This window comes from Eptesicus fuscus, chromosome 13 (genome assembly GCF_027574615.1).
Source record: "Eptesicus fuscus isolate TK198812 chromosome 13, DD_ASM_mEF_20220401, whole genome shotgun sequence".
In the NCBI taxonomy this organism is placed as follows: domain Eukaryota; kingdom Metazoa; phylum Chordata; class Mammalia; order Chiroptera; family Vespertilionidae; genus Eptesicus; species Eptesicus fuscus.
Genome location: NC_072485.1, coordinates 45,538,236 through 45,563,093, shown reverse-complemented (window position 1 = coordinate 45,563,093; position 24,858 = coordinate 45,538,236). Strand labels below are relative to the sequence as shown.

At 39.4% G+C, this 24,858-nt stretch overlaps 2 protein-coding genes across 2 annotated transcripts; both read right to left on the bottom strand.

The window, feature by feature from the left end:
* Nucleotides 1–1,208: 1,208 nt before the first annotated feature.
* ZNF215 (zinc finger protein 215) lies at nt 1,209–11,426 on the bottom strand. The gene is given in 6 exon segments (XM_008151109.3): nt 1,209–1,232; nt 1,234–2,087; nt 4,184–4,279; nt 4,605–4,737; nt 6,437–6,525; nt 10,866–11,426. Coding segments are annotated over 6 exon segments (1,587 nt in total). The 5' UTR covers nt 11,257–11,426.
* Nucleotides 11,427–21,693: 10,267 nt separating this feature from the next.
* LOC103294659 (olfactory receptor 2D3) lies at nt 21,694–22,659 on the bottom strand. The gene has a single exon (XM_008151077.3). The coding sequence runs from the start codon at nt 22,636–22,638 to the stop codon at nt 21,694–21,696; it is 945 nt and encodes a 314-aa protein (XP_008149299.1). The 5' UTR covers nt 22,639–22,659.
* Nucleotides 22,660–24,858: the final 2,199 nt, after the last annotated feature.

Here is a 24,858-nt window from a genome sequence, read left to right as displayed (position 1 = left end):
TTTTTCATTGGAGAAATTTAGGGATAGGCAAAATTGACATGTAACAGTCATTCCACCACAACTGTGTTTGATAATCGCATCCTCATTTACCTCATTTTCATTATGAAGGCAGCTCCTACCAGTATTGGTAGTACTTGTCAAGGACTTTTCTTCAGACATGTAGAAGAAAACACATGCTGCTTTTTTTTTGGCTTCAGAGGTACATTGTGCCAATAGTTGTTCTTCAGATATATTTTGTCGACTACATTGCTTTCTTTCAGCCTCAGAGGTACGTTGTGGCAATAGTTGTCTTCAGACCAACTATTCTGTTCTGTTGACAATTTCAGCTTCAGAATGTCAACAAAAATGTGACATCATTACCCGGTGCCCACAGCCACCGTTTGCGGGCTAGGCTAGGCTGTGGGCCGCATTTTGCGCCATGGCAGCGTCGGCTGCGATTTGGTGGGCTGTTGCTCCGGGGTGATGGTGGGGCCTGTGTCCCACTTGAGGACACTTTACTGACCTTTAAATGTTTAGGATAAATGATAGACCTAGGGCTATGGGTGTCCTCCAGCCTAGATCCCAAAGAGTACTTAAAAAAATTCATATCTTAAATAAATACATGTAGATTAACAACAACACATCCACCTCCTATTGCAGTTGATTACTCTTTTCTAATTGTAGTCCCCACTGAGCACCAGGGGCAGCCAAGGATATAAATTGGGGTGGAGTAATTGGCTGTCACTGTGACCTTTGCCATTACTTCAGAGTTCAGTCCTTAAAATGTCCTTCTATTTTCTCATGACCTCCTGGTTACTTGTGACCTTCATATTAAGAACTGAAAGTTTGAGTTTTATTAAATATCAACTCCAAGGATATTGCTTGGCTTCTCCCTAATATGGACTTCCTCAATAGATTAGGCGAATAGGTCCTATTTATGAACTAGAGAAAGATGATGGTAATGAACATCAGAATAATGATAGACAAACACTTGTATGGTGATATGTTTAATTACAAACTCTGTGGCTTCATCTGGGAGCCAGGAAAATCTGCCTGAGATTTCTATCCAATAACAGATTTCCTCCAATATTAATTCCGTCATTATCAATTAAAGAATAATCTCTGACAAACAGTTTCTTTTTTCCATTTGCATTTTCATAGGATTCCTTCCAGCATAAGTTCATGGATGTTGAATGAGTTCTGTACTCTGACTGAAGGTAATATTACACTTACTTGTTATAGGACTTCTCTTTGAGTATGAAGTTTTTGGTGTTTAATAAGGTTTGAATTCCTGTTGAAGGTTTTCTCACATTTGTTACATTTAAATGGTTTCTCTCCGGAATGAATCGTTTGATGTCGAATAAGTGAGGAGCTCCGGCTGAAGGATTTTCCACAGTTAACACATTCGTAAGTATTATCTCTAGGATGGAGACTTGGGCTTTTATTACTGTCTTCACTCTTACTGAAGACTGTTTCACATTTATTTCCTTTGTAGGCCTTTACTTCTGGATGACGTCTTTGATGCTTACTAAGGTTTGTTCGTCGGTTGAAGGATCTCCCACATTCACTACATTTATAGGGTTTCTCTCCTGTGTGAATGATCTGATGTCGAACAAGGGATGAACTCCGGCTGAAGGCTTTCCCACACTGAAAACATTCATAGCAATTCATTGTGGTATGACTTTTTGGGTGTTGAATATCTGTACTCAGGCTCAAGGCATTCCCACATTCATTATATTCTGAATGTTGCTTCCCTACTAAGTCAAAATTAAATTTGACATTAGTTTTAAACTTACCGCACTTCAGGGACCCCTTCCTCATAGGAACTCCTTGACTATCAAAAACTGAGTTAACTGACTTAACATCAAAGCTTTTCTTATTTTCACTACATTCAAAGTCTCCCTCCTCAGTATCGACTATCTTATGAATGAAAGCTTCTTGTGGCAAATTTATGTCCCAGTTCCTATATAACCATTCATCACTTTTCCAGGCATCTAGAGAAGGAAGTCTACTTTGGGTCAATGTTGTCATTATCACTCCATGAGATGCTTCTGCTCCAGAAATTCTCTTTGAAACTGAATCCTGATTTTCTGAAATTACTTGTGTGTCTGAAAAGAAATAAAAATTCCACAAACTAGAAGAAGAAAAATTGCTTACTTAGGAAAGGAAGGCTAAACTATATAAGGGGATGTGCATGTTTTATGCATCTTAAACATAGAATAAAATGTGAAGTGAGGCTAGAAAAGGAGAATTACAGGATAAATGAGATAAAAATATTAAAAAGAAGGTTTAGAGATCAACAAGGCATAAAATGGAAGAAAGAGCATTTTATAGAAATGGGATCCAAAAGATAACCGAGGGAGAAGATATAGAAAGGAAGAAATGGAGTAATTTGCCTATCAAATTAATAAAGATTTCAGGTAAAAAAAAAATACCTAGTGTTTGCCAGGGTGATAAAACAAAACAGAAACAGACTCATAGAGACAGAGAACAAACTGATGGTTGCCAAATGGAAGGGGAGTTGGGGGGCTGGGTGAAAAAGGTAAAGGAAGCAAGAAGTACAATAAGTAGTTACAAAATAGTCACAAGGTTATAAAGTAAAGCACAGGGAATATAGTCAAATCTTACTGTAATAATTATGTATGGTGCCAGGTGGGTCCTAGACATATTAGGGCAGTGGTTCACAACCTTCCTAATGCTGCGACCCTTTAATACAGTTCCTTATGTTGTGGTGACCCCCAACCATAAAATTATTTTCGTTGCTACTTCATAACTGTAATTTTGTTACTGTTAATGAATCGTAATGTAAATATCTGTGTTTTCCGATGGTCTTAGGCTCTACAGCAGTGGTTCTCAACCTGTGGGTCACGACCCACAGGTCACGACCCACAGGTTGAGAACCGCTAGCAGGGTCGCCTAAGACCATCGGAAAACACAGATATTTACATTACGATTCATAACAGTAGCAAAATTACAGTTATGAAGTAGCAACGAAAATAATTTTATGGTTGGGGGTCACCACAACATGAGGAACTGTATTAAAGGGTCGCAGCATTAGGAAGGTTGAGAACCACTGTATTAGTGTATCAATTCTTAAATTATATAAATGTCTAATCACTATGCTGTACACCTGAAACTAATATAAAATAATATTGATGTGAATAAAATGCACCTTTGAACATCTCCCTAAATATATACACACACACAATACACACACAAACACACACCACTTCTTTGGTGCTGAAGTTCCTCTTCTAATAAGGTATACTATAGAAGTCATCACATAAACCTGAAAAATTGGCAATAACCTAAATGTCCAATAATTGTGGTGGGAGGGAGGAATGGTTGAATATACTGATACATGTATGTGATGGTATGTTATATGTGAATTAGAAACTAATTTTCGTATTTAGTGAAATAAGCAATTGTGCATGATATCATTATTAGGATATCATATTATTATATTACTGATAACCCCAATTTTGGAAAAAAAATTGTCACAAGCCACAGAAATACATTATCATAAACAAAGAAAATGGCTTAAAAAAATACACAAATGTTAATACTACATAACTCTGGTTAGTGATGTAATGAGGTGAGTTATATCCCTCATTATAGAAAAGTATATTCTATACTTTCTAAAATATATATTAAGCCCACAATATTTTAAAATAAAATGTTAGTAAGAATAAATTATGATGAGGGTAGGGACTTAAGGCAGAAGTTAACGATTTATATAGTTAAAGAAGGGGGAAAATTGAAGAATATTGAAGCTACTCTAAGATAAAGCAGAGTTTTCTGTTTTCTTTTTAAAAAAAAGAAAGAATACCATTTAATGAGATGATGACTAACATTCATTTATATAGCATTTACCAGGTGTCAGGCACTGCTCTAAGTATGTTACACATATGAATACATTTAATCCTCACAGTAAAGTGGAAGTAGACACTTATTCACTCTCTGTTACAGATTAGGAAACTGGCAGACAGACCACACAGTTTTAACTTCTAATGCATACCACAGTTTTGCTTGTCCACATAAGAAAAAGAATCTGTGAACAAAAAGCAATGATGACTTTTTTCCTTCAAAGTTTAGGTGGTTTTGTCATCACCTCCCCAACTATCAACCAAAGGCTGGGTTGTACAATGTTAAGTTTAACAAATAGAAGCTTTTTATAAATGCCTCATAACTGCCTGCTTCTTACCAAGTATGGCTGTTCTTGAAATTTCTTGCTCCATTATCCATCCTTTTATCTTACTCTCCAACTTGGGGACCTCAACTGGCTTGGAAAATAGAAGCTCTGTTATGGGAAAAATGAAAACAACACAACAAACAAATATACATGACATTCCAGACCGTTTTATAGGAAAAAGAATTCCATCCCAACATAGTATTCTAAGAGCTGTTGAAGGATTAGGCCAGAATCATCATACACTTGTGTATTTCTAAAACTCTACATCAGAAAGGACTTTCAGCCAGATACAGCAAGAAAATCTGCTGTTGTGCCCAAAGAATATTAGGAAATCTGAACGTAATCCCAAATGCCCTTAATCACTTCAGCAGTACTATATTTAGTAGATGAAGAGATTATTAATGAACAGATTAGGTAAGTACATAGAAGCCACCTTTCCGCAATGAACTGAGGTTCCTATAGTTCTCCAGCATCACATCCCTGTACAGGTTCTTTACAGCAAGGTCCAATTGCCCCCACTCTTCTGCGCTGAATTCCACAACCACATCTTTGAATGTCACTGGTTCCTAAAACATTAAGTTTCTTTTTAATCAAAGATCTCTCCAAAAATATTACTAGAGGAGAAGTAAATTTGGAAAGAATACGGGAGGTAGCCAGAATATACAAGAAATTGATAGGTCAATGTTTGGAATTCTAAAGGATGAAAATCATGTTATATTACGGGCCTATCAACTTGGAACTCTGTGAGGGCCGAAAAAGGAAAATTAATTCGATTAGCTTACGTTTTGCTTCAGGAGAAAAAAACAGTTGGGATAACTATGGAACAAAAATCATTATAGAGTATAAATAATTTACATAAAAGGAATTCAGAGCACAAAGAGTTGAAGGTAGATTTGAGGGAAATTTGTAATGAAGATGTAGGCTTGAATAGCAGAAGAGGTAGGGCATTTTCTCCAACTGAGAAACGCAGCCTGCTAACCTCAGTTCTCACAGCCTAATGTTAGCATGTCGGACAGGCCTTTCCTGATTACCCAAAGTAGCCATTCTCTTAATCAGTCTCCACTGCATTATATTTCTTTTCTTTGTAACTATTTTTCCTGTCTGCAATTATCCTTTTAAAAAATATGTTTTTATTGATTTTAGAGCGAGGAAGGGAGGAGAGAGAGACATCAAAATGAGAGAGAAACATGGGTCGGCCACTTCTTGTATGTACCCAGACAGGGGAACCAACCAGCAACTTGGGTATGTGCCCTGACAGATGCTCAACCAACTAAGCTACACCAGCTAGGGCTGCAATTAGCTTATTTGCTTGTGTCTGCCTGTCTGCTTTGACTATAATCTCCACAAAGCCAGGGTTTTGCTACATTTACTGTCATAAAAAAGTGTGGCATATTAGGCACTGCGTAAACATTTCTTCTTTTTCTTTAAAGATTTTTTTATTGACTTTTAGAGAGAAAAAGGGAGAGAGTGAAACATCAATTGCCTGCCGGGGATCGAGCCCACAACCCAGGCATGTGCCCTGCCTTGGAACCAAAGTGGCAACCTTTTGGCGCATGGGATGACATCCAAGCAACTGAGCCACACTGGCCAGGGCTGCATTAAACCTTTCTTAGAAGGGCCCGCTTACCATCAACAGTTGTCGAATTTCAACCTTATCATTGAGGGCACCTTCAGTCACACCAAAATGTACAAATCCTTTCCCTTCCCCTACTTCAGAGCCTGTCTTTGTGAATAAGTCGTCTACATTCGTTTTGCTTACTTCCTCACCTTCTCTGCAACCTGGCTTTTATTCTCATGCATGTTAGTAGCTCTATGATGATAACTGAACAGATACTAAGACACTACCCAGGCTGGATTTTCCTAAACTCTAAGGGATTTCTTCTTGAAATATTCTCATCTTGTGCTTTCAGTGACAACATTTTCCTGGTTTTTCTCTACTATTTTGTTTATTTCATTTCAGTATCCTTTGAGGTTTCTTCTCCTGAAGATTAGTGACATTGGCTCCCTTCACTTTTAATTCTGAACATTCTCTGGATGGGCTCTATTTTAATAGCTTCAATTATTGTTTAAAGTTTTGAAGAAATAAGTGCACAGAGAACATATAAAGATTTTATTTTTCAAAAAGTGTATTGCCAACTAAAATAGGTCCAATGTCCTGAGGGAGAACAAGTCTTGTGTCCTGAGATATAACTATGTGTGACAAAAGTTCAAAGGTCAAGAAAGAAAAATCAGCTCATTTCAGTAAAGAGTGGAATCCTAATTCACCTGGGATTTGCCTGTTAGTGAGTCTGCTTCCATTATCTCCTTCTTGATACTCACCTTCTGGAGAAGGGCAGAATCCTTGCAGGGTATATCTGAAGAAGATGAAGAAAAACATTAGGGAGACAAGCTATGTTTTGGAGAAAAGTTTAATGATTACAGCAGTGATTATAACATGTTATCCATAGGAATCGACTTTAAAGAACTCTAAAAAATAATGATGCAAAGCTCTACGACCAATCAGAATCTCCAAGGGAGGGGCCTAGATCTTATATTTTTAAAAAGCTCTAAATGTGATTCTGAAATTCCACCAGGGATTGAGAACTTCTGGATCAGAGGGAAAAGAGCCAAAATAATACCTTGAGGCCTCATTTGTGGTATAGCAGATCCCAAAAAATAACTTTAACCTTGTCAAAACTAAATCCTACCTAAGACTTAGCCACCATAGGCTGTAATTCTACTGGGAGCTAAGAATACAGGGTAGGACAAAAACATTTTTACAGTTGTATGAGAAACAGAGTTTATTCTTGCACTATCCTATCTAATAAAACAGTAATATGCAAATTGACCGTACCTTCGCTATGCCCACAGCCAATCAGAGCAAACAAGATGGCGGTTAATCTGCATATGCTGAGGGAGGAGTGAAGAAAGCAGAAAGCATGGCGGCTGCATGGGTGGGCCGTGGCGCAGCTGTGGAGCACGCGGCCATGGTGGCCTCTGAGGCGGTGGTGGGCAGTGTGAGCAGCGGCGACTTGACCACAGCGGTGGTGGCGGCGGCGGTGGGTGGGGCGCACAGTGGAGGCGGCAGGCAGGGCTTGGCAGGTGGTGTGCAAGGCCATGGTGGCCTTGGAGGTGGTGATGGCTGCGGGTGGGGCGTGGCGAGGCGGGTGTCGCGTGGTGGGGCGCGCAGCAGCAGCAGCAGCGCGGGGCTGAGGAGGCGGCGGCAGTGTGTGCGGTGGGTCGGGGTGATCAGAGGCAGTGGCAGTGCATGGCCACAGAGGCAGCTGAGTCAGTGGCTGCAGAGGGTCGGGAGTTCGGGACGAGGTGGGCTGGGTTGGGTGGGCGGGACGGGCGGGAGGCGCCCCGCCCATTCGGCCCGCCCCGCCCCGCCTGCCGCAGCAGCGGTAGAGGTGGGGGGGCAAGAGGGAAGCCCGCTGCCAGAAGTCTTGCAGGAAATATTCCTGCAACGGGTCCCTATTTATTAATAATTGTATTATTTTCCATACAAACAACTGTAAATATACTTTTGCCCCACCCTGTATTTTATCCTACCAATCCCTTCCTCAAATACATTGGTGAGACTTCTACTCAAGGGTTCTTTACCTCTAAGCTGCTCTGTGTATACCATATATAGACTTAGGCAGTCTGGTCACCCTGAACTATTGTACTCTTTTAAGTATATAAATACCTCGGTGGCAACCAACTCTCCTCCAGTACATTAGTGAGAAGTATACCCAAGAGCCACTTTCCCAAAGTTTCTCCAAGATTCATTAGTTATAGCAATGATCCTTAAATGCCAGACTATAAACCAATACTAGCCTGTGAAGAAGTTTTCATTGATTCAGGGTAAACTAAGAAGAAATACAAACAAGGTAGGAAATATTTTGAGACCCTTTTGTAAATAAAGGCAGAATTTGGGGGGAAAAATCAAATTTCTCAGCAATATACTATTTGAATGCTGCCTAAAGGTTACTCTGTTAACTTTAGAACACTTTGTGAAACCTCAGCTCAATCCCTTTCATTTCTAGGACAGTCAATACAACATTGTTTATTTTTGTCATTCTTAGATATACACAAGGTATCTCAAGAGGTACAAAAACCTCCAATCGGCTACTCCTTTATTGCTCTCACTGAGTACTGATTCCTTCCCTTAATTTTCCCCCCTATTGACCTCCTTCTTGAACCTTTATAAGTGTGTTCACAGAAACTCTCATTCCAGGCAAAGAAAAATTCATATGCATTTCAAGCTCTTTATATAATATTCCTTTCCCTTCTAATCTAAAATGGATCTTGGCTATCATCGTCTCTTTTCATCCTCCAGTACCACGTACTTGGAAATTTTGATATATTCATACCTCTCTATTCCCACTTCCTCATACAAAAACTTTTCCTTAGCAGTTCATGCACTCAGCTATGGCCTTCTTGATGCTGTAATATACTAAGCAATTGCTCATTCACTTATTCAACACATATTTATTGAGTGTCTCCTATGTATGGGACACTCAGAGCGCTCAGAGAGCCTATCATCTATTGTGAATGAAAGACATTAAGTAATTGTCTCTAGGCCAATAAAAACTCTGGTTATTTAGCTCACATTGTTGCTTTCCACCCTGAATCCTGCCAGTATTGTGATAGGTACTTCAATAGTGGCATAGACAACCCAGCCTGAAGACCCTTGGCATTCTTCTTTGTAATAACCATCAGGAATCAAGCTACTTCCTTTTTCATATTTGGGTTCTTATAACTTAAAACTGTCCTATTATGAGAACAATTTTGAATACATCAATCCCTAACATATTTACCTATCCTTTCAATTTTCACTTTCTTAGTATATCTTCCAACTTTTATCAAGGTCCCACCACAGCACATTGATTATTTAATTTTCTCTAAGTCTATCACCTCTTGAGAAGTCACTTTCTTCTCTATGCTTTAATTTCATGGTAAATCACTTCAGCACTCTTTTTAGAATCCTCAAATTAGGAATTTTTAAACTGTGCATTTTTAAACTTTGTTCTTTATCAAGGCTATTTTGGCTATGTGGGGTTTTTGTGTGTTGTTGTGCGTTTTGTTTTGTAATTCCGTTTGAATTTTAGGATCAGCTTTTCCATTTCTGCAAAAAAAATGTTGCTGGAATTTTGATATAAATTTCATTTGAATCTGTAGATTGCCTTGTTTCATTTTCATATTGATCATTGCTAGTATATAGAAATACAATGGATTTTTGTACGCTAGTCTCATGTCTTCAAACTTTTTTTTTAAACATCTTTTTTAATGTTTTTATAGATTTCAAAAAGAAGGAGAGGAAGAGAGAGATAGAAACACCAATGATGTTTCTATCAAGGGGAATCATTGATTGGCTGCCTCCTGCATTCCCTCCCACTGGGGACTGAGCCTGCAATCCAGGCATGTGCCCTAACAGGGAATTGAACCCTGACCTCCTGGTTCATGGGTTGATGCTCAACCATGGAACCACACTGGTTGGGCTTGTGTCTTGAAACTTTGATCAGGTAGTCCAGTGGTTGGCAAACTCATTAGTCAACAGAGCCAAATATCAACAGTACAACGATTGAAATTTCTTTTGAGAGCCAAAATTTTTCAACTTAAACTATATAGGTAGGTACATTGTTAACTTAATTCGGGTACTCCTAAGCTGGCCTTTGCTAAAAACTCAAGGGGCCAAAGAGCCGCATGTGGCTCGCGAGCCACAGTTTGCCGACCACTGAGGTAGTCAGTAAATCCTTTAGGTTCAAACTCCTGTTTTTCCAATGCTCCCTTCATTCTGTAACACCTGCCCTAGTCCTTTGACCAGTTTTTGTTTTTGTTTTTTTTCAGAGCCCTCAGGTCTATCCTTTACATAAGCAGTTGGAAAAAATCTTTTCTGCAAAGATCCTGATAAAAATATTTTAGGTTTGCTGCTATACAGTCTCTGCTATAACTAATCAACTCTGGTCCTAGCATGAAAGCAACTGCAGACAAAATATAAATAAATGGGTGTGTCTGTGTTCCAAACTTTGTTTCCAAAAATATTTTGCCTTTGGGTCATAGTTTGCCAACCTCCACTCAACACTGATACCAACATATTTTTAAAACGCACACCAAATGGCTGCACTCCCCTACCTAACCTGTGAGATCGCATTCTATTTCTATTGCCTAGAGAATAAAATCAATGTTTCGTGACATGGTCAAGTTCTTCATGATCTGGCCCTAGACACCTTCTAGCTTCAAAAAGGATAATCTTTCTTCCTATGGAAAGGGTCAATTATTTTTTAAAGGTTTTTCTTTCTTTTTAATTGAGGCATTATTGACATATAACATTGCATTAGTTTCAGGTGTACAACATGATGATTCAATATTGGTATACAGTATATTGTGAAATGATCACAATAAGTCTAGTTAACATCTGTCATTATATAGTTACTAATTTTTTTTCCTGTGATAAGAACTTTTAAGACCTACTTTCTTAGAAACTTCCAAATATGCACTACAGTATTGTTAACTATGTCACCATGCCATACATTACATCCCCATTGCTTATTTATTTTATAACTGGAAGTCTGTACCTTTTGACCCCCTTCACTCATTTTGCCCACTCCTCACTGCCTGCCTCTGGCAACCACTAACTGTTCTCTGAATCTATGAGCTCAGTAATTTTGTTTTTGTTTTCAGATTTCAGAGAAGAGTCAACTATTCTACATCCAGTTTTCTATAGTCTCACCTTTGTCTTCAATTACATCTTCTATGAGGGTCACCACTTCTTTGCTGTTCTTTGGATGATGTAAATTCACCCAAGTCCTCACCTCTTCAGGGAGAATTGTCAGGAATTGTTCTAGCACCAACAGTTCTAGGATCTGCTTCTTAGTATGAACCTCTGGTCTCAGCCACTGAAGACAGAGCTCCCAGAGCTGGCTCAGGGCTTCATGAGGCCCAGACACTTCCAAGTACTGGAAATGTCTGAACTTTTGACGAGAGGCCTCAGAGTCATAGGTCTCCCTGACTGGGGTGGTTTCCTGCTGCCAAGACACATCTCCTCTCAGGTCCTCATGTTGTTCACCCAGAGTCAGGTTCTGAGGTTCTAAGATAGCCATCAACTTGTTCAGGGGCTGCATCTTCCTAGACAGAAGTCCCACTTTGTTTGAATTTATCTTATCAGAGGAGTCCTGTAATTCTTAGGCTTGGGCTAAGTACCTGTATACTATATATATGTGGTGTGATTTGAGCCAAGTTATATCTCACAAGAAAATTTCCAGGAATTCCAGGAGTTTCAGATATAAAGCCAACATTCAGGTACCTGAGAGACTGAAAAAAAGACACAAATATGACCTCTAAATAGTGAACATAATAGCATAGTGCTAAAAGATAAAATAGTACAAACAATATTCTTAAAATTACTTAAGCAAATAAATATAATGGATTCTCCTTTCATTCTTGTTTTTCTTCTTTATAACAGGAAAATATGCTGTCCCTTCCCCCCAATTAACTCAAAAAGACAAAAAATAGAGATAGATATCACAAAAACAAGTGATAAAATATTCCTTTGATTAAAACAAACTTCATAATTTAACTCCAGTGAGATCTCTCCTGTACCAGGTAACAACTCATTTTTGCTTTATAACTAAGCAAAACGAATCTTCAGGCAGGATATTCAAGATATTAAGGTTTAATATTGGAGATGCCTAAAAAACATAAGTTCCCATTAAAATACCAATAAAGTCATATAAAATTGTCACTACCACTAGAAATTAAGGTAAGAAACCAATTATTTAGAAATACAAGAATAAATATCCATGAGCTGTTTTATTGTTAGGGATTTAATAAAAAGTGATTCCAAACTACAATAATTAAAAATTTTGTTAGGCCTCACTAGGGGCCAGTCTGCAATGTCCACCACAGAGGTTTTAGGCTCAACTAAACAGACCACAATACTACCATGGATCACATTTGACTATTAGACAGAAAACACAGATTGTTAGCAGAGTGAGTAACTGGCATTTTTCTTCAGTGGGAGTCCTCACAAAATATAGCTCAAGTCAAGAGACCCACCTAGGTTGTGCAGAAAGCATCTTGATTGAAAAGCCTATCTGCAGGAGCCAATATTTCTTCTAAAATCTCAGAGCACAGCACCCAGGGTTCCCCAAAGAGCTTGGCCAACTACAACAGTCATCATGTCCAGGGACGTTCAGATGTAGCTTTCTGTTCAATTTATCATACTGCTAGTCTGGATGCAATTTACCGTTCAAAGGTCTTTTTATATTATACACCTCTAGGCCAGTGGTTTTCAGGGGTGATTTTGCCACCAGGGCAATGTCTAGACAGTTTGGTTGTTATGACTGGGAGTTATTACTGGCACCTAGTGCAGTGGTCGGCAAACTCATTAGTCAACAGAGCCAAATATCAACAGTACAATGATTGAAATTTCTTTTGAGAGCCAAATTTTACTATATAGGTAGGTACATTGTTATTAACTTAATTAGGGTACTCCTAAGCTGGCCTTTGCTAAAAACTCAGGGGCCAAAGAGCCGCATGTGGCTCGCGAGCCGCAGTTTGCCGACCACTGACCCAGTGGGAGTAGCTACTAAACACCTTACAACAGACAGCCCTCTAATATAAAAAAAATTATCCAACTCCAAGTATCAGTATTTTCAAGATTAAGAAACCCTGACATAGGCAATAGATAAGTGACTAGGAGTACATACAAAAAGCTCACAGGCAATATGTTAAAAACAAAACAACACGATATCTACCTGATATGAGGTTAAACTCAGCTGAAGTTACCAAATGGATGAAACTGAACAAGCTTGCATTTTCTCAACAGCAACATGGCTATAACAATACCTATCTGATTAGATTATAAAGATTAAAAGAACACCCATCTCACTTCTTGGCAGATAGTAAGCACTCAATATGCACCCTGTTGAGAATTTTTATCATAAATGAATAAATTTTGTTGAATTTTGTCAAATGCTTTTTCTGCATCTATTGATATGATCGTATAATTTTTCCCCCTCACTTAGCTAATGTGGTATATCACACTGACTGATTTGTGAATATATTTGCAAATCATGTATCTAACATGTTAATATCCAAAATATATAAAAGATTATATAACTCAATAGCAAAAACAAACCATCTAATTTTAAAGATGGGCAGGAGATCTGAATAGACATTTTTCCAAAGAAGGTATACAGGTGGACAACAGGTACATGAAAAGATACTCAACATCACTAATCATCAGGGAAATGCAAATCTAAACCACCATGAAATACTACCTCACACCTGTGAGAATGGCTATTATAAAAAAGACAAGAGATAACTAGTGTTAGTGAGAATGTGAAGAAAATAAAACCCTTGTGTACTTTTGGTGGGAATGTAAATTTGTGCAGCACTAAGGAAGAGTATGGAGGTTCCTCAAAAAAAAAAAAAATTAAAAATAAAACTACCATATGATTTAGCAATCCCACTTCTGGGTATTTATCTGAAGAAAATGAAAACATTAACTTAAAAAGATATATGCATCCCTATGTTCACTCTAGCACCATTTACAAGAGCCAAGATATGGACACAACCTAAGTGTCCATCAATAAGTGAATGGATAAAGAAAATGTGGTGTGTGTATTAAAAAGGAATATTATTCAGCCATAAAAAAGAATGAATTCTTTCCATTTGTGACAACATGGATGGACCTTGAGGGCATTATGCTAAGTAAAATAAGTCAGGCAGAGAAGACAAATAACATGTGATCTCTCTTATATGATGCACCAAAAACAACAACAACAAACAAACAAAATAAGCCAAGAAAAGCAAGCTCATAGATTCAGAGAACAGATTGATGGTTGTCAGAGGAAGTGGGTGGGCAAAGGAGAAATGAAAGAAGGGGTTCAAAAGTTTTTAAAGAAGAGCTAGAAGCAAATGAGAAGAATTTATCAATGTTTTCCATTGTGTCTTGCTGAAACCATATAGTATCCATTTAAAAAGCACTCAACAAATTATCATGTATGCATGTTTATGTCTGCCTATTAGTATATTTTACAGATTGGTGAAAACTTTGTGCACAAAAGTTATTTCTCAACTCCTGAGATACAAACTCCAAAAGTTAGGAAAGTCCAGGTTCATAGAAAGAAAGAAATCAATCAATAAAAACATTTTTTTTAAAGAAAGAAAATAAAGTTCAAAGTGACAAAGAGGTGTCACTGAGTTCCAGAAAAACAATGAACTATAGGCCAAAATGCTTTGCAAATTAACACAAAGGGAGCAAGAGGAGTGAAAAAGCTCACAGGCAATATGTTAAAAACAAAACAACACAAGAAAAGGAAGCACAAAAAACACAAGGACAGTTATTGGAACAATAAGTGTACCAGGTAAAAGTTTAAACTCAACTACATAAATATTCAAGAGACATCAAAAACAAAAGAACTCCAAAGTTGAAAATAAAGGGATGATTAAAAATATAACAAGCAAATGTAAACAATAAAATATGCATGGATATATTGAATTAAAAGCACAAATACATTAAAATAGACAAAGAGGAAACTTTACATGATTGAAGGTACAACAACCCATAGTGAAGTTCAACTTGTTAAATGTACCTAAAAATATAAATGAAATATATTTATAGCAAAATCCTCTGAAAATGAGATGAAATCAACAATGACACATATGACACATTAGAATGGGCGATTAAGGCAACTTTCTGAGTCCTTAAAAAATACCCTAAAATTACTAATGTAGTGCATAGAAATAACATGGTTAGTCTGATATTTAAACCAGATAGAATGCAAGCACTGATGAGAATGTTTACAACAGCTGCTATTTATTAGGCTGCCAGAAAACTCAATAAATAAAAAGAATATAGAGTGGTACTGACAACATTTATTACCAGAATGAAAACCAGAAAAAAACACACTCAAATACTATGAAAATTAAATGTTGCTTCTAAAAACCAACTCAAATTAAAAATATTGCACATCATAATCTATAGAGCAGAGCTCAAGCTTCACAATGGGGCAATGGCAAAGCTTTACATACACAGTGTGTCCGCCAAAAATGATAGCTCAATTTTGAAAATTAAATGTATTTTAATAAATACTGCTTTTATAACTATTCAGTATGTGAATACATTTTTTGGAGACATAGTATATAACTGAACCAGAATGAGATGCATTACACATTAAACTCAGTGGAAAAAAACATCAAAATACACTAGAGACTTATAGGTTAAAAATATAAGTTAATATATTACTCAGTATAAACAATTATAGAGCGAGGAGGACAGGTGAAGATGTTCAGGATGATATGCTTGCATTTAGGATACAGAAAAATTTAGGTGATAGAAGGGCCATGACTTGGAGGAGCTTAAGTGGTCAGTAAGTGATGAATACTGGAATAAAGAAAGTCAAGAAGGGTTAAAGTTTAAACTGAATAGATAGATGCCTTTGAGGTTGATGGTCGCACCCAGGATGAAGAGTTAAGATAGTGAGCCAGTATCACTGGGGAAGGAAGGACTCAATAAGGCGCAGGTGACAGGAATCTGGAATTCAATTAAATGACCAGGTGACATAAGTTCAAAGAATTTTACAGCTTCAAGGAATTGAACAGGTGTGTGTTGAAGGAAAAAGATAGTTTATCTGTCTATGGAGAGGTTGTTAACGGAATAGGTCATAAGGAGGGCAGTAGCTTGAGGAGAGCTTTCAGATTAGCTCAGATAAAGCGGGGCAGAAAACACTTTGGAAATGAATGTCTTAAATAAGAAAGATGCCTGGAGGTTTGTTTTTTTCTTTATTGATTGCAGAGAGGAAGGAAGAGGGAGACAGAAACATCCACGATGAGAGAGAATCATGGATCGGCTGCCTCCTGCACGCCCCCTACTGGGGATAGAGCCCGCAACCCAGGTGTGTGCCCTTGGCCGGAATCCGCAGGCCGTCGCTCTATCCACTGAACCAAACTGGCAGGCAAGAAAGATGCCTGAAGGTTTTCATGTTTTGCGGGAGTGGCTAGGAATGATTGGGAAAGCAAAGCGAGTTGGAATGAACTTCCCCCCATTTTCTTTTCCAGTTGACCGATCCAATCACAGTTGGTATTTCCACGAGGAATCAATACCATTCGTTCCAGTACCAGCTGACCAAGACATATTGCCCAGGTTGAGCCGCTGGAGGATGCCCCATTACAGATTGGAAGAAGGGGCAGCGGCGAAGCGAAATCTGGCTCAGCAGAGCCTGATCTAGAATCCAGCCGCCTGCTCCCCACCTGACCCTCTTACCTCGGCCCTCCGTTCCTCCATCTCGGCCCTCCGACCCTCTATCTCGGCCCTCTGACCCTCTATCTCGGCCCTCCGACCTCCATCTCGGCTCTCTCACGCACTAAATCCTCCCGCAGGCCTCGCCCCCACCCCCGTCAGCTCGCGCCATCCACCGGCTTCTCCCGCGGAGACCGCGGAGCGCCGTGTAGGAACCTGGCCACTGGGAACAAAGGGAAAAGAGCGCGTTCCGCGTAGACGTCCGCAAGCGGGGCTTCCAATTCCACGTCCCCGCGTCCGCACCGCCCGCTGACCCGGCGATACCTACGAGCAAGGCTCCCAGCCCGCGCTCCGTCCAGTCACCGCAGGCGTCAGTTCCCCGGAGAGCCGCGTCCTGGCCGGCGAAGGCAGCTGGAGTTGGCAGTCACCACAACCAGGGAGCCCTGGCCACTCCGGGTCTTTAAACGCCGCTGCCTCATCAATGTCATAAATACCAAAGCACGCCGGCCACGCAGTCCTGCGCACGCGCACCAGCCATGGAAGGAGACCCAGAACCCCCCGCGGCCCAGGGGTCTGTGAGGAGAACCCGGCTCCGGAGGGGCGGGGTTTACTAGTCCCGCCCATTTGTGTAGGCCACGCCCACTCTAAAATTGTGTCCAACCATAGGGTCAAGAAGGGATGGATGCAATCCTTGGAGGGTGGGTGGGAGAAGGGAGTGTCAAATTTAAGTCGCTAACCCCATCCCTTACAAGAAAATTAGCTAAAATCTTTACCTTCTCTTAGCACCCCCATGCTCCTCATTTGCTTGGAACCAAAAAAACAGTGACATAATTTCGACATAATACCGTCTTGCATGTAACATGGTTCAGCATGGTTTTTCTTGATTCAGTTTTGTATCAAGGTAAAAGATCTTGCAGAAGATCCTGAGTTCAGGTTTGGCTTATTGAGGATATGTTGTGACATCCCAGAAGCAATGTCAAATAAACAATTGGCATCTGGATCTCAGGGCTAGACATGTAAAATTAGTGTCATTTCTGGATAGATGGTAATTGATGTCATGAGTGGGGGTGAGACTACAGACAGACAAAAATAGAGAAAATAGTTAAGGAGAAGGTATTGAGCCTCAGAGGAAGAACTTAAACTAGTCAGTCAGGGAAAGCCATTTAGGGAGGTAGTTATAAATCTAGGCCATGAGTTGACCAAGGTATAACAGGATGTGAAACTAAGATATTTTGTTTTGTTGCAACTTCTTCTGTAATCATTACTATGGTAAGTGAATTATAAGTATCATGTCAATCCTCGCCACAATACTATATAATAGAGGTTATTATACCCTAATTTATTGAAACTGAAAGATGGCACAGCTAAGCTTCAAGCTCAGATCACTTCATATTTGTTCCACAGCTACTCACTCAATGCTACAAGAATTAGAGGATTATTGGTAAGATATGACAGAATGGTGGCATGATGTGTGCCATGAATTGTTTGTGATGGGATTGGCATTTTGAAAATCCTATATAATAAAAGGCTCCTATGCAAATTGTCCTCTTGGGAGTTTGACTGCCCACTATGATGTATGCTGACCACCAGGGGGCAGCGTGGAATGAAGGAAGGCCCCAGCCAGCAGCTAGCAGCCAGGGAAGGAAGGCCCCGGCTGGCCCTAATTGCTGGCCAGGCCTAGGGACCCTGCCCATGCATGAATTTTGTGCACCGGGCCTCTAGTCATATATAACTAGCTAGGTATAATAAAAAATTGAACTTGGAAGTATTGTCAGTAAAGATGCTCAAACATGGTCTTCAGCCGATTAAGAGTGCATGGAAATGAAAAATGCAATAAAGAGGAGTGTGAATACCAGCCTTCCTTTCATACCTCTGGTAGATATGAAGTTTCTGACCATGTTTTCAAAGGTCCAAGGAAACCCATACCTTGCTCCCTAACTGAACAAGGGTCATTTTCAGGTTTCAGTCAACTCACTGAAGGTCCAGCTATTTTTATGGCACAACTTTACAAGTTTTCTCTTAAAAAACAAAGATATAATTTATTAAGATTTTAATGTCTGTGACTTTCTCATCAGCAACAATAGAGGCCAGAAGACAGTGAAATATCATTTTTAACATGCTGAAGGAAATAAACTTTTATCAAGCCAGAATTGATGTAATGTTAACTCTAAGTAAGTTGAAAATGTTAAAGCTGTTTATTGTAATCTCTAGAGAACCACTAAAAAAGATATGATTGTCACTATGAAGATAAAAAACTCCAAACCCTTCTGGAACTAGATCCTTAAGATGCATAGACTTGTTTGTTACAAACTCCATTCCCTTCTATCATCATGAAATTCAGCTTCTCTGGTTTATTGATTCACTTATTATTAACGAACCTGTCTGTATTTTTTAATTACTTAAGCCAATACTTTTTCTAGACCACTTCTATATTCATTCAGCAAATTTACATAGAGACTCTATTATGTGGCAGATACTGTACCAGCAATTGGGAATATACTAGTAAACCCAATCAGATGAGGACTACCTTAATATCCTCTCCTTCTCCCTCTGCCTCTGCCTCTGCCTCTGCCTCTGCCTCTGCCTCTGCCTCTCCTTCTCTCTGGTCCTGCACTGATGGTCTTGGCAGTGTAAAGTGCGCCATCTAGTGCTGAGTAGCAGTTCTGTGAGATGGTTTGGGTCTATGCTTGTGGCTCCAGGACCAGAATTACCATCATTTCAATATTAGTTCTTTTAGTTTTTATCATGTATAGTCAGTTTTTGTTACTTGCAATTAAGAACCCTGAAAGATACATCCTATTAATTATTATTTTGGGGGAAGTTTACTAAACATTTTTTTCTTTAGGAGCTTTCTGGCCCTTTAGTGCCCTTCTCACTCCACAGACTGAGAGATAGTAGTTTCAAGCAGAAAGCTCTTCATTGGTAGTGAATAAGGCCCACTGGCATCTGTTTTGATGGAATAAATGGGAGCATGATTCTCTCAGGGTTTCAGTTATCCATTGCTGCATAACAAACCATCTTAAAATGTAGTGCCTTAAAACAGTAAAAATTTCATTTTGTTTAGGATTCTGTGGGTTCAGAATTTGTACAGTGGGGATGGCAGTTATGTTAGATAAAGGAATCTTAAAAAGTGGGTGGTTGTGTGATAATTGATTTGGGGTAAATATAGAAACTGACTTTAGTGAGTTGTGGTATGGAAGGATAATAAAATTCTTTAGGAGTAAAACTAAAAAAAGTGGGTTGAAGATACAAGAAAGTTGGTTTTAACCTACCATGAAGAACATATTTCTAATAGAAAAACTATCCTACCTAATAATAGAGTAATATGCAAATTGACCACACCTCCGCTACACCTAAGCCACGCCCACCAGCCAAGCCACACCCACCATCAATCAGGAGCAAATATGCAAATAAACCCAGCCAAGATGGCTACAGCCACCTAGAGCAGGAGGGAGGCTTGGGTTTCTGCGGTAACAAAAGAAGCCATCCTGTTGCTGGCCTAAGCCTCCACTCAAGGCTACAAAGTTTCAATTATAGAAGGTGAATTAACTCCAACAGAAATCGCTGCTGGCCGGGGAGCAAGCAGCAGGCTTGGCTTTGCTCCAGGCTACAAAGTTTCAATTGTAGAAGGTAAATAAATTCCAGATATCAGGGCCTCCTCTTGGGTGGCCATGGGGCATAACCAGCCTGCAAACCACCACAGGCCCCTCGCTCAGGCTGCCCCACGCCCCAAGGGAACCCCCACCCTTCAGGGCAAACCAGTCAGCCCCCACCCATGCACCAGGCCTCTATCCTATCTAATAAAAGAGTAATATGCAGATTGACCATCACTGCAACACACAATATAGCTGCCCCCATGTGGTCAAATATCCTGCCCCCATGTGGACACAAGATGGCCACCAGAAGATGGCCAGCAGGGGAGGGCAGTTGGGAGGCAGCAGGCCTGCAAGGGAGGGCAGTTGGAGGCGATCAACCCTGCAGGGGAGGGCAGTTGGGAGGCACCAGGCCTGCAGGGGAGGGCAGTTAGGGGTGACCAGGCCGGCAGAGGAGGGAAGTTGGGGGCAAACAGGCTGGCTGGGGAGCATTTAGGCATCAATCAGGCTGGCAGGGGAGTGGTTAGGGGGTGATCAGGCTGGCAGGCAGAAGTGGTTAGGGGCAATCAGGAAGGCAGGCAGGTGATCAGTTGGGAGCCAGCAGTCCTGGATTGTGAGAGGGATGTCCAACTGTTCCTTTAAGCCCGATCCGGGATCAGGCCTAAACGGGCAGTCAGACATCCCTCGAGGGGTCCCAGATTGGAGAGGGTGCAGGCTGGGCTGAGGGACACGCCCCCCACTCCGTGCATGAATTTTGTGCACTGGGCCTCTAGTCTATATATGAAGGGGAATAATCCAAGAGAGTAAGGAACTATATTATTCTTGTTTAGGCAAATGCTAGACAGTTGATTCAATAAAGATATTATGGGGTGGTTTAAGCCTCAGACATATGGTTGGATTAGATGACTATTGAATTTTTTACTCTGATACCCCATGATTATATGAAGTTTGGATTGATGATATAAAAATCTTTTTTTGGAGCTTTCAGAGAGAACATTATGAATTAGAAAATATTATTGCCTCTGGTACCTTTCTACAAGCTGATATCCTCCTGTCTATGATCACAGTATTAAAGACTTCCAGATATTTTTAATGTTTTAATTAGAGCCTATTCCTAGGTTTGTATTCTTGAGACATCCAAATTTGATATTATAATATTCTTTGATATTAGAATCATGCATGCAATTCATATTAGAGATTATTTCAGGATAATCCACTTTAAACCTCCTAAATTTAATTTGGATCATGCTTAAAACATCTTCATGTTAGATGAATTAACCACAAGCTCCCTTTAATTAACACGATGTGATGCCCTGCCGATGTAGCTCAGTGGCTGAGCCTTGACCCAGGAACTGGAAGTAGCCAGTTTGATTCCAGTCAGGACACATGACTGGGTTGCAGGCTGCACACCCTCTCCCCCCAATACAGGCTGTGCAGGAGGCAGTCAATCCATGAATGTTTCTATCTGTCTCTCTCCCTAAAATAATCAATAAATAAACATATTAAAATAACACAAGGTTTCTCATATTCAGGAGATAACCTAACTTTTCATCCTTTTACTGCTTCCCTATGTCCTAGCTTAGCGTGTAGTATTCACAGTTCCTAGAATATGTCCTTCACTTTCACACTTCTTCCTGAAATGACCTAATTCATAGCTGCCTATCGAAGTCCTGCTCCTTTTTTAAGGATGTTACCATAGCTCTCAAAGTCACACCCTGTGGTCACTGCCTCTGAGAAAGAGACTTTCTTCCAATTAGTTTCCCGAGAGCCCCTTTGACATCCTTGTTTCTCAGGCTATAAATTATGGGGTTCAACATTGGTGTGACCACTGTATAGAACACAGATATCATCTTATCCCGCTCTTTTGTGGTCTTGGAGTTTGGCCTCATGTAGGTGAATATTCCTGATCCATAGAAGAGAACAACGACAATGAGATGGGAGCCACAGGTAGAGAAAGCCTTGAGCCTCCCCTCCCCAGACTGCATCTGGACCACAGTGGAGATAATATGCCAGTAGGAGACAAGGATCAGGGAGACAGGAGCTAGGAGGATGACCACGCCCATTGCAAAGATGGCCATTTCTGTGCTGTAGGTATCTGCTGAAGCCAGCTTCAGGAGTGCAGGAGGCTCACAAAAGTAGTGATTGATAACGTTCTGTCCTCGATAGGGAAGTTGGAAAGTAAAGGTGGTGTCCACCAGAGACACTAATGCCCCACTGACCCAGGATGCCACAGCCAGCTGGAGACACACCTGTTGCGTCATGATGGTGGAGTAGTGCAGGGGCTTGCAGACAGCCACATACCGGTCATAGGACATCACTGCCAGCAGAGCACACTCTGTACACCCAACCAGAAGGAAGACAATTACCTGTGTCATACACCCCAGGAAAGAAATTGTTTTCCTATTTACCAGGAAGTGGACCAACACCTGGGGGACAATGCTAGTAGAAAAACAAAGATCTGCGAAAGAGAGGTTTCTAAGAAAAAAGTACATGGGCGTGTGCAGTCGAGAATCCATGAAGATGAGAATGATAATCAGCAAATTGCCAAGCACAGTCAACAGATAAATGATGAGGAAAAGAATAAATAGCAGGATCTGGGTCTGCAAATCCCTGGAAAGGCCAAGGAGGATGAACTCAGCCACAAAGGTTTGGTTTTCTTCTCCCATAGAGAGTTATGCCTGGTAACCTGTTTGGTACCAACAAAAAGGAAAACTTTGGGTTTGTGATTTCAAGTCCTGTAGAAGAGGCTCATTTAAAACTGACACCTAATTGAATAGTATTACCTTTTTTCTTATCCCATTTATTCTAATTAATACTAAATATAATATTTTATTATTATTTGGTTGTAATTTAAGTCCAATTTCCCCAAAAAATCTTCTCCCCAGTACTCCCTTTAAAAAATACACAGAACCTTTATTAAAGCCTTCCTGTTTTGATGTAAGGATATTAGAGTTTATGGGTCTTTTACTAAATGGTTATACCCATATTGTTAGGAAATGACTCTGTATACTGTTAGGACTATTGCCATGCATAAAACTATATACTAACTGTTCAAAAATACTACACATTTAATTATAACATATCCTCAAAAAACATGAAATAGTTTTCAGACATCAAATTTAATTTGACCTCTTAAAAAACAGCAAACTGTACTTGTATTTAAAAATAACCTTTAGTATATCATACACTAAGGGCCATTCTAGTTGGATTAAAGAGTAAAATATTAAAACTAGAACAATAAAAAAGAAAAATAATCCTAACCCTAATCCTAACCCTAACCCAAATTGTTGTGATATCTGGATAGGACCAGATTGAAAAACATGCAGAGTTTACAACATAAATCAAAAGACTACAGTGAGATAATATCAAAGACAAAATTAAAAGATAACTACAAGCTGAGGAAAGTATTCAAGGGAGATGTCAGACAAAAGTTAAAATACTTCATTACATTAAGATTCCATATTTTTAAAACACTATGAAAATTGTTGAGTCCAAGGACATAGATTATTTAAAAAGAAGTGCAATGTCTACTAACAAGAAAAAAAATCCATATTATTGTAAGTCAATAATTATAATAACAATAATGAGAGATACATTTTTTTTCACTTGGACAATTAGCAAGATTTTAATAGCAATGACCCACCACAAAAATAATAACTAGTGTTTTATTGAGCATTTAACCCATGACAGGCATTAATTTAAGAACCTCAACTTTTTTCAGCATATTACCTTCCGGCTGGCAACATGAGCAATGTAATTACATTATGAGGTAGACACTATTATCTTATTTTGCAGATGAGGAAACTGAGTGATAGAGAGGTTAAACTACTTTCCCCAAATCACATAATTCATAAGTGGCAGAGTTTATTAGCTGTAAAATGAAGGTTAGACATTTTTGTACAATGCAAGTGGTTAAAAAATTAGTGCAATCTCTCTGGAAAATAATTTTGTCAACTACATTAAAAATTTAATTATTCACATGCTTTGACCAGTTCTCAATGGTGTCCGGGAGAGAAAAATAACCTTTTTATCAGTCTTTGCTTCCGCCATGAAAAGTGAAAATCTAATTTGTAATATTCTAGGGCAGTGGTCGGCAAACTCATTAGTCAACAGAGCCAAATATCAAAATTAAAATTTCTTTTGAGAGCCAAATTTTTTAAACTTAAACTATATAGGTAGGTACATTTTTATTAACTTAATTAGGGTACTCCTAAGCTGGCCTTTGCTAAAAGCTCAAGGGGCCAAAGAGCCGCATGTGGCTCGCGAGCCGCGGTTTGCTGACCACTGTTCTAGGGTATTGGTTGGCCCAGGTCTACTACTATGGAAGGTTACTATGCCCATTTCTATTTCCTGTCTTCTTCCTGGGACTAAACTTATAAGTTGAGCAAGGTCCCCCTTAAGAACTTTACTTGCTCTATTCTCTTGTTTTTGATTGGTGTCTAGGTGTACCCTTTGTTCTTTAGTACCATGCATGTTTCCAGCTAGAGGTAATATGATGATATGATATGGATTTAAGTTGTAAGAGAAGTTGAGATCCTTGAAGGACTTTAGATTAGATGAAGTATCTGAACCCAAGCCTATCAGAACTCTGAACTTGATGACATTAGGGACTAGTCCAATTAATACAAAAGTGGTGCCTTATTTTATTATTTCTTGGTTCTTTTGTAGAACTCTAATGGGGAAATGACCAGGACTAAAGTAGTATTAGGAGTTCCTGAGTCCCCTAGACTGAATATCATCTAATACTCTGAAACATTATCCCAATTTCTAAATCCTATTCTAGGAGTCCATTCTAAATAAATACTGTAAATTGCAGAAAATATTCACAAGAAAATATGTTTATCACATCATATAATAAAATAATGGTTTAAAACAGACACATAGAC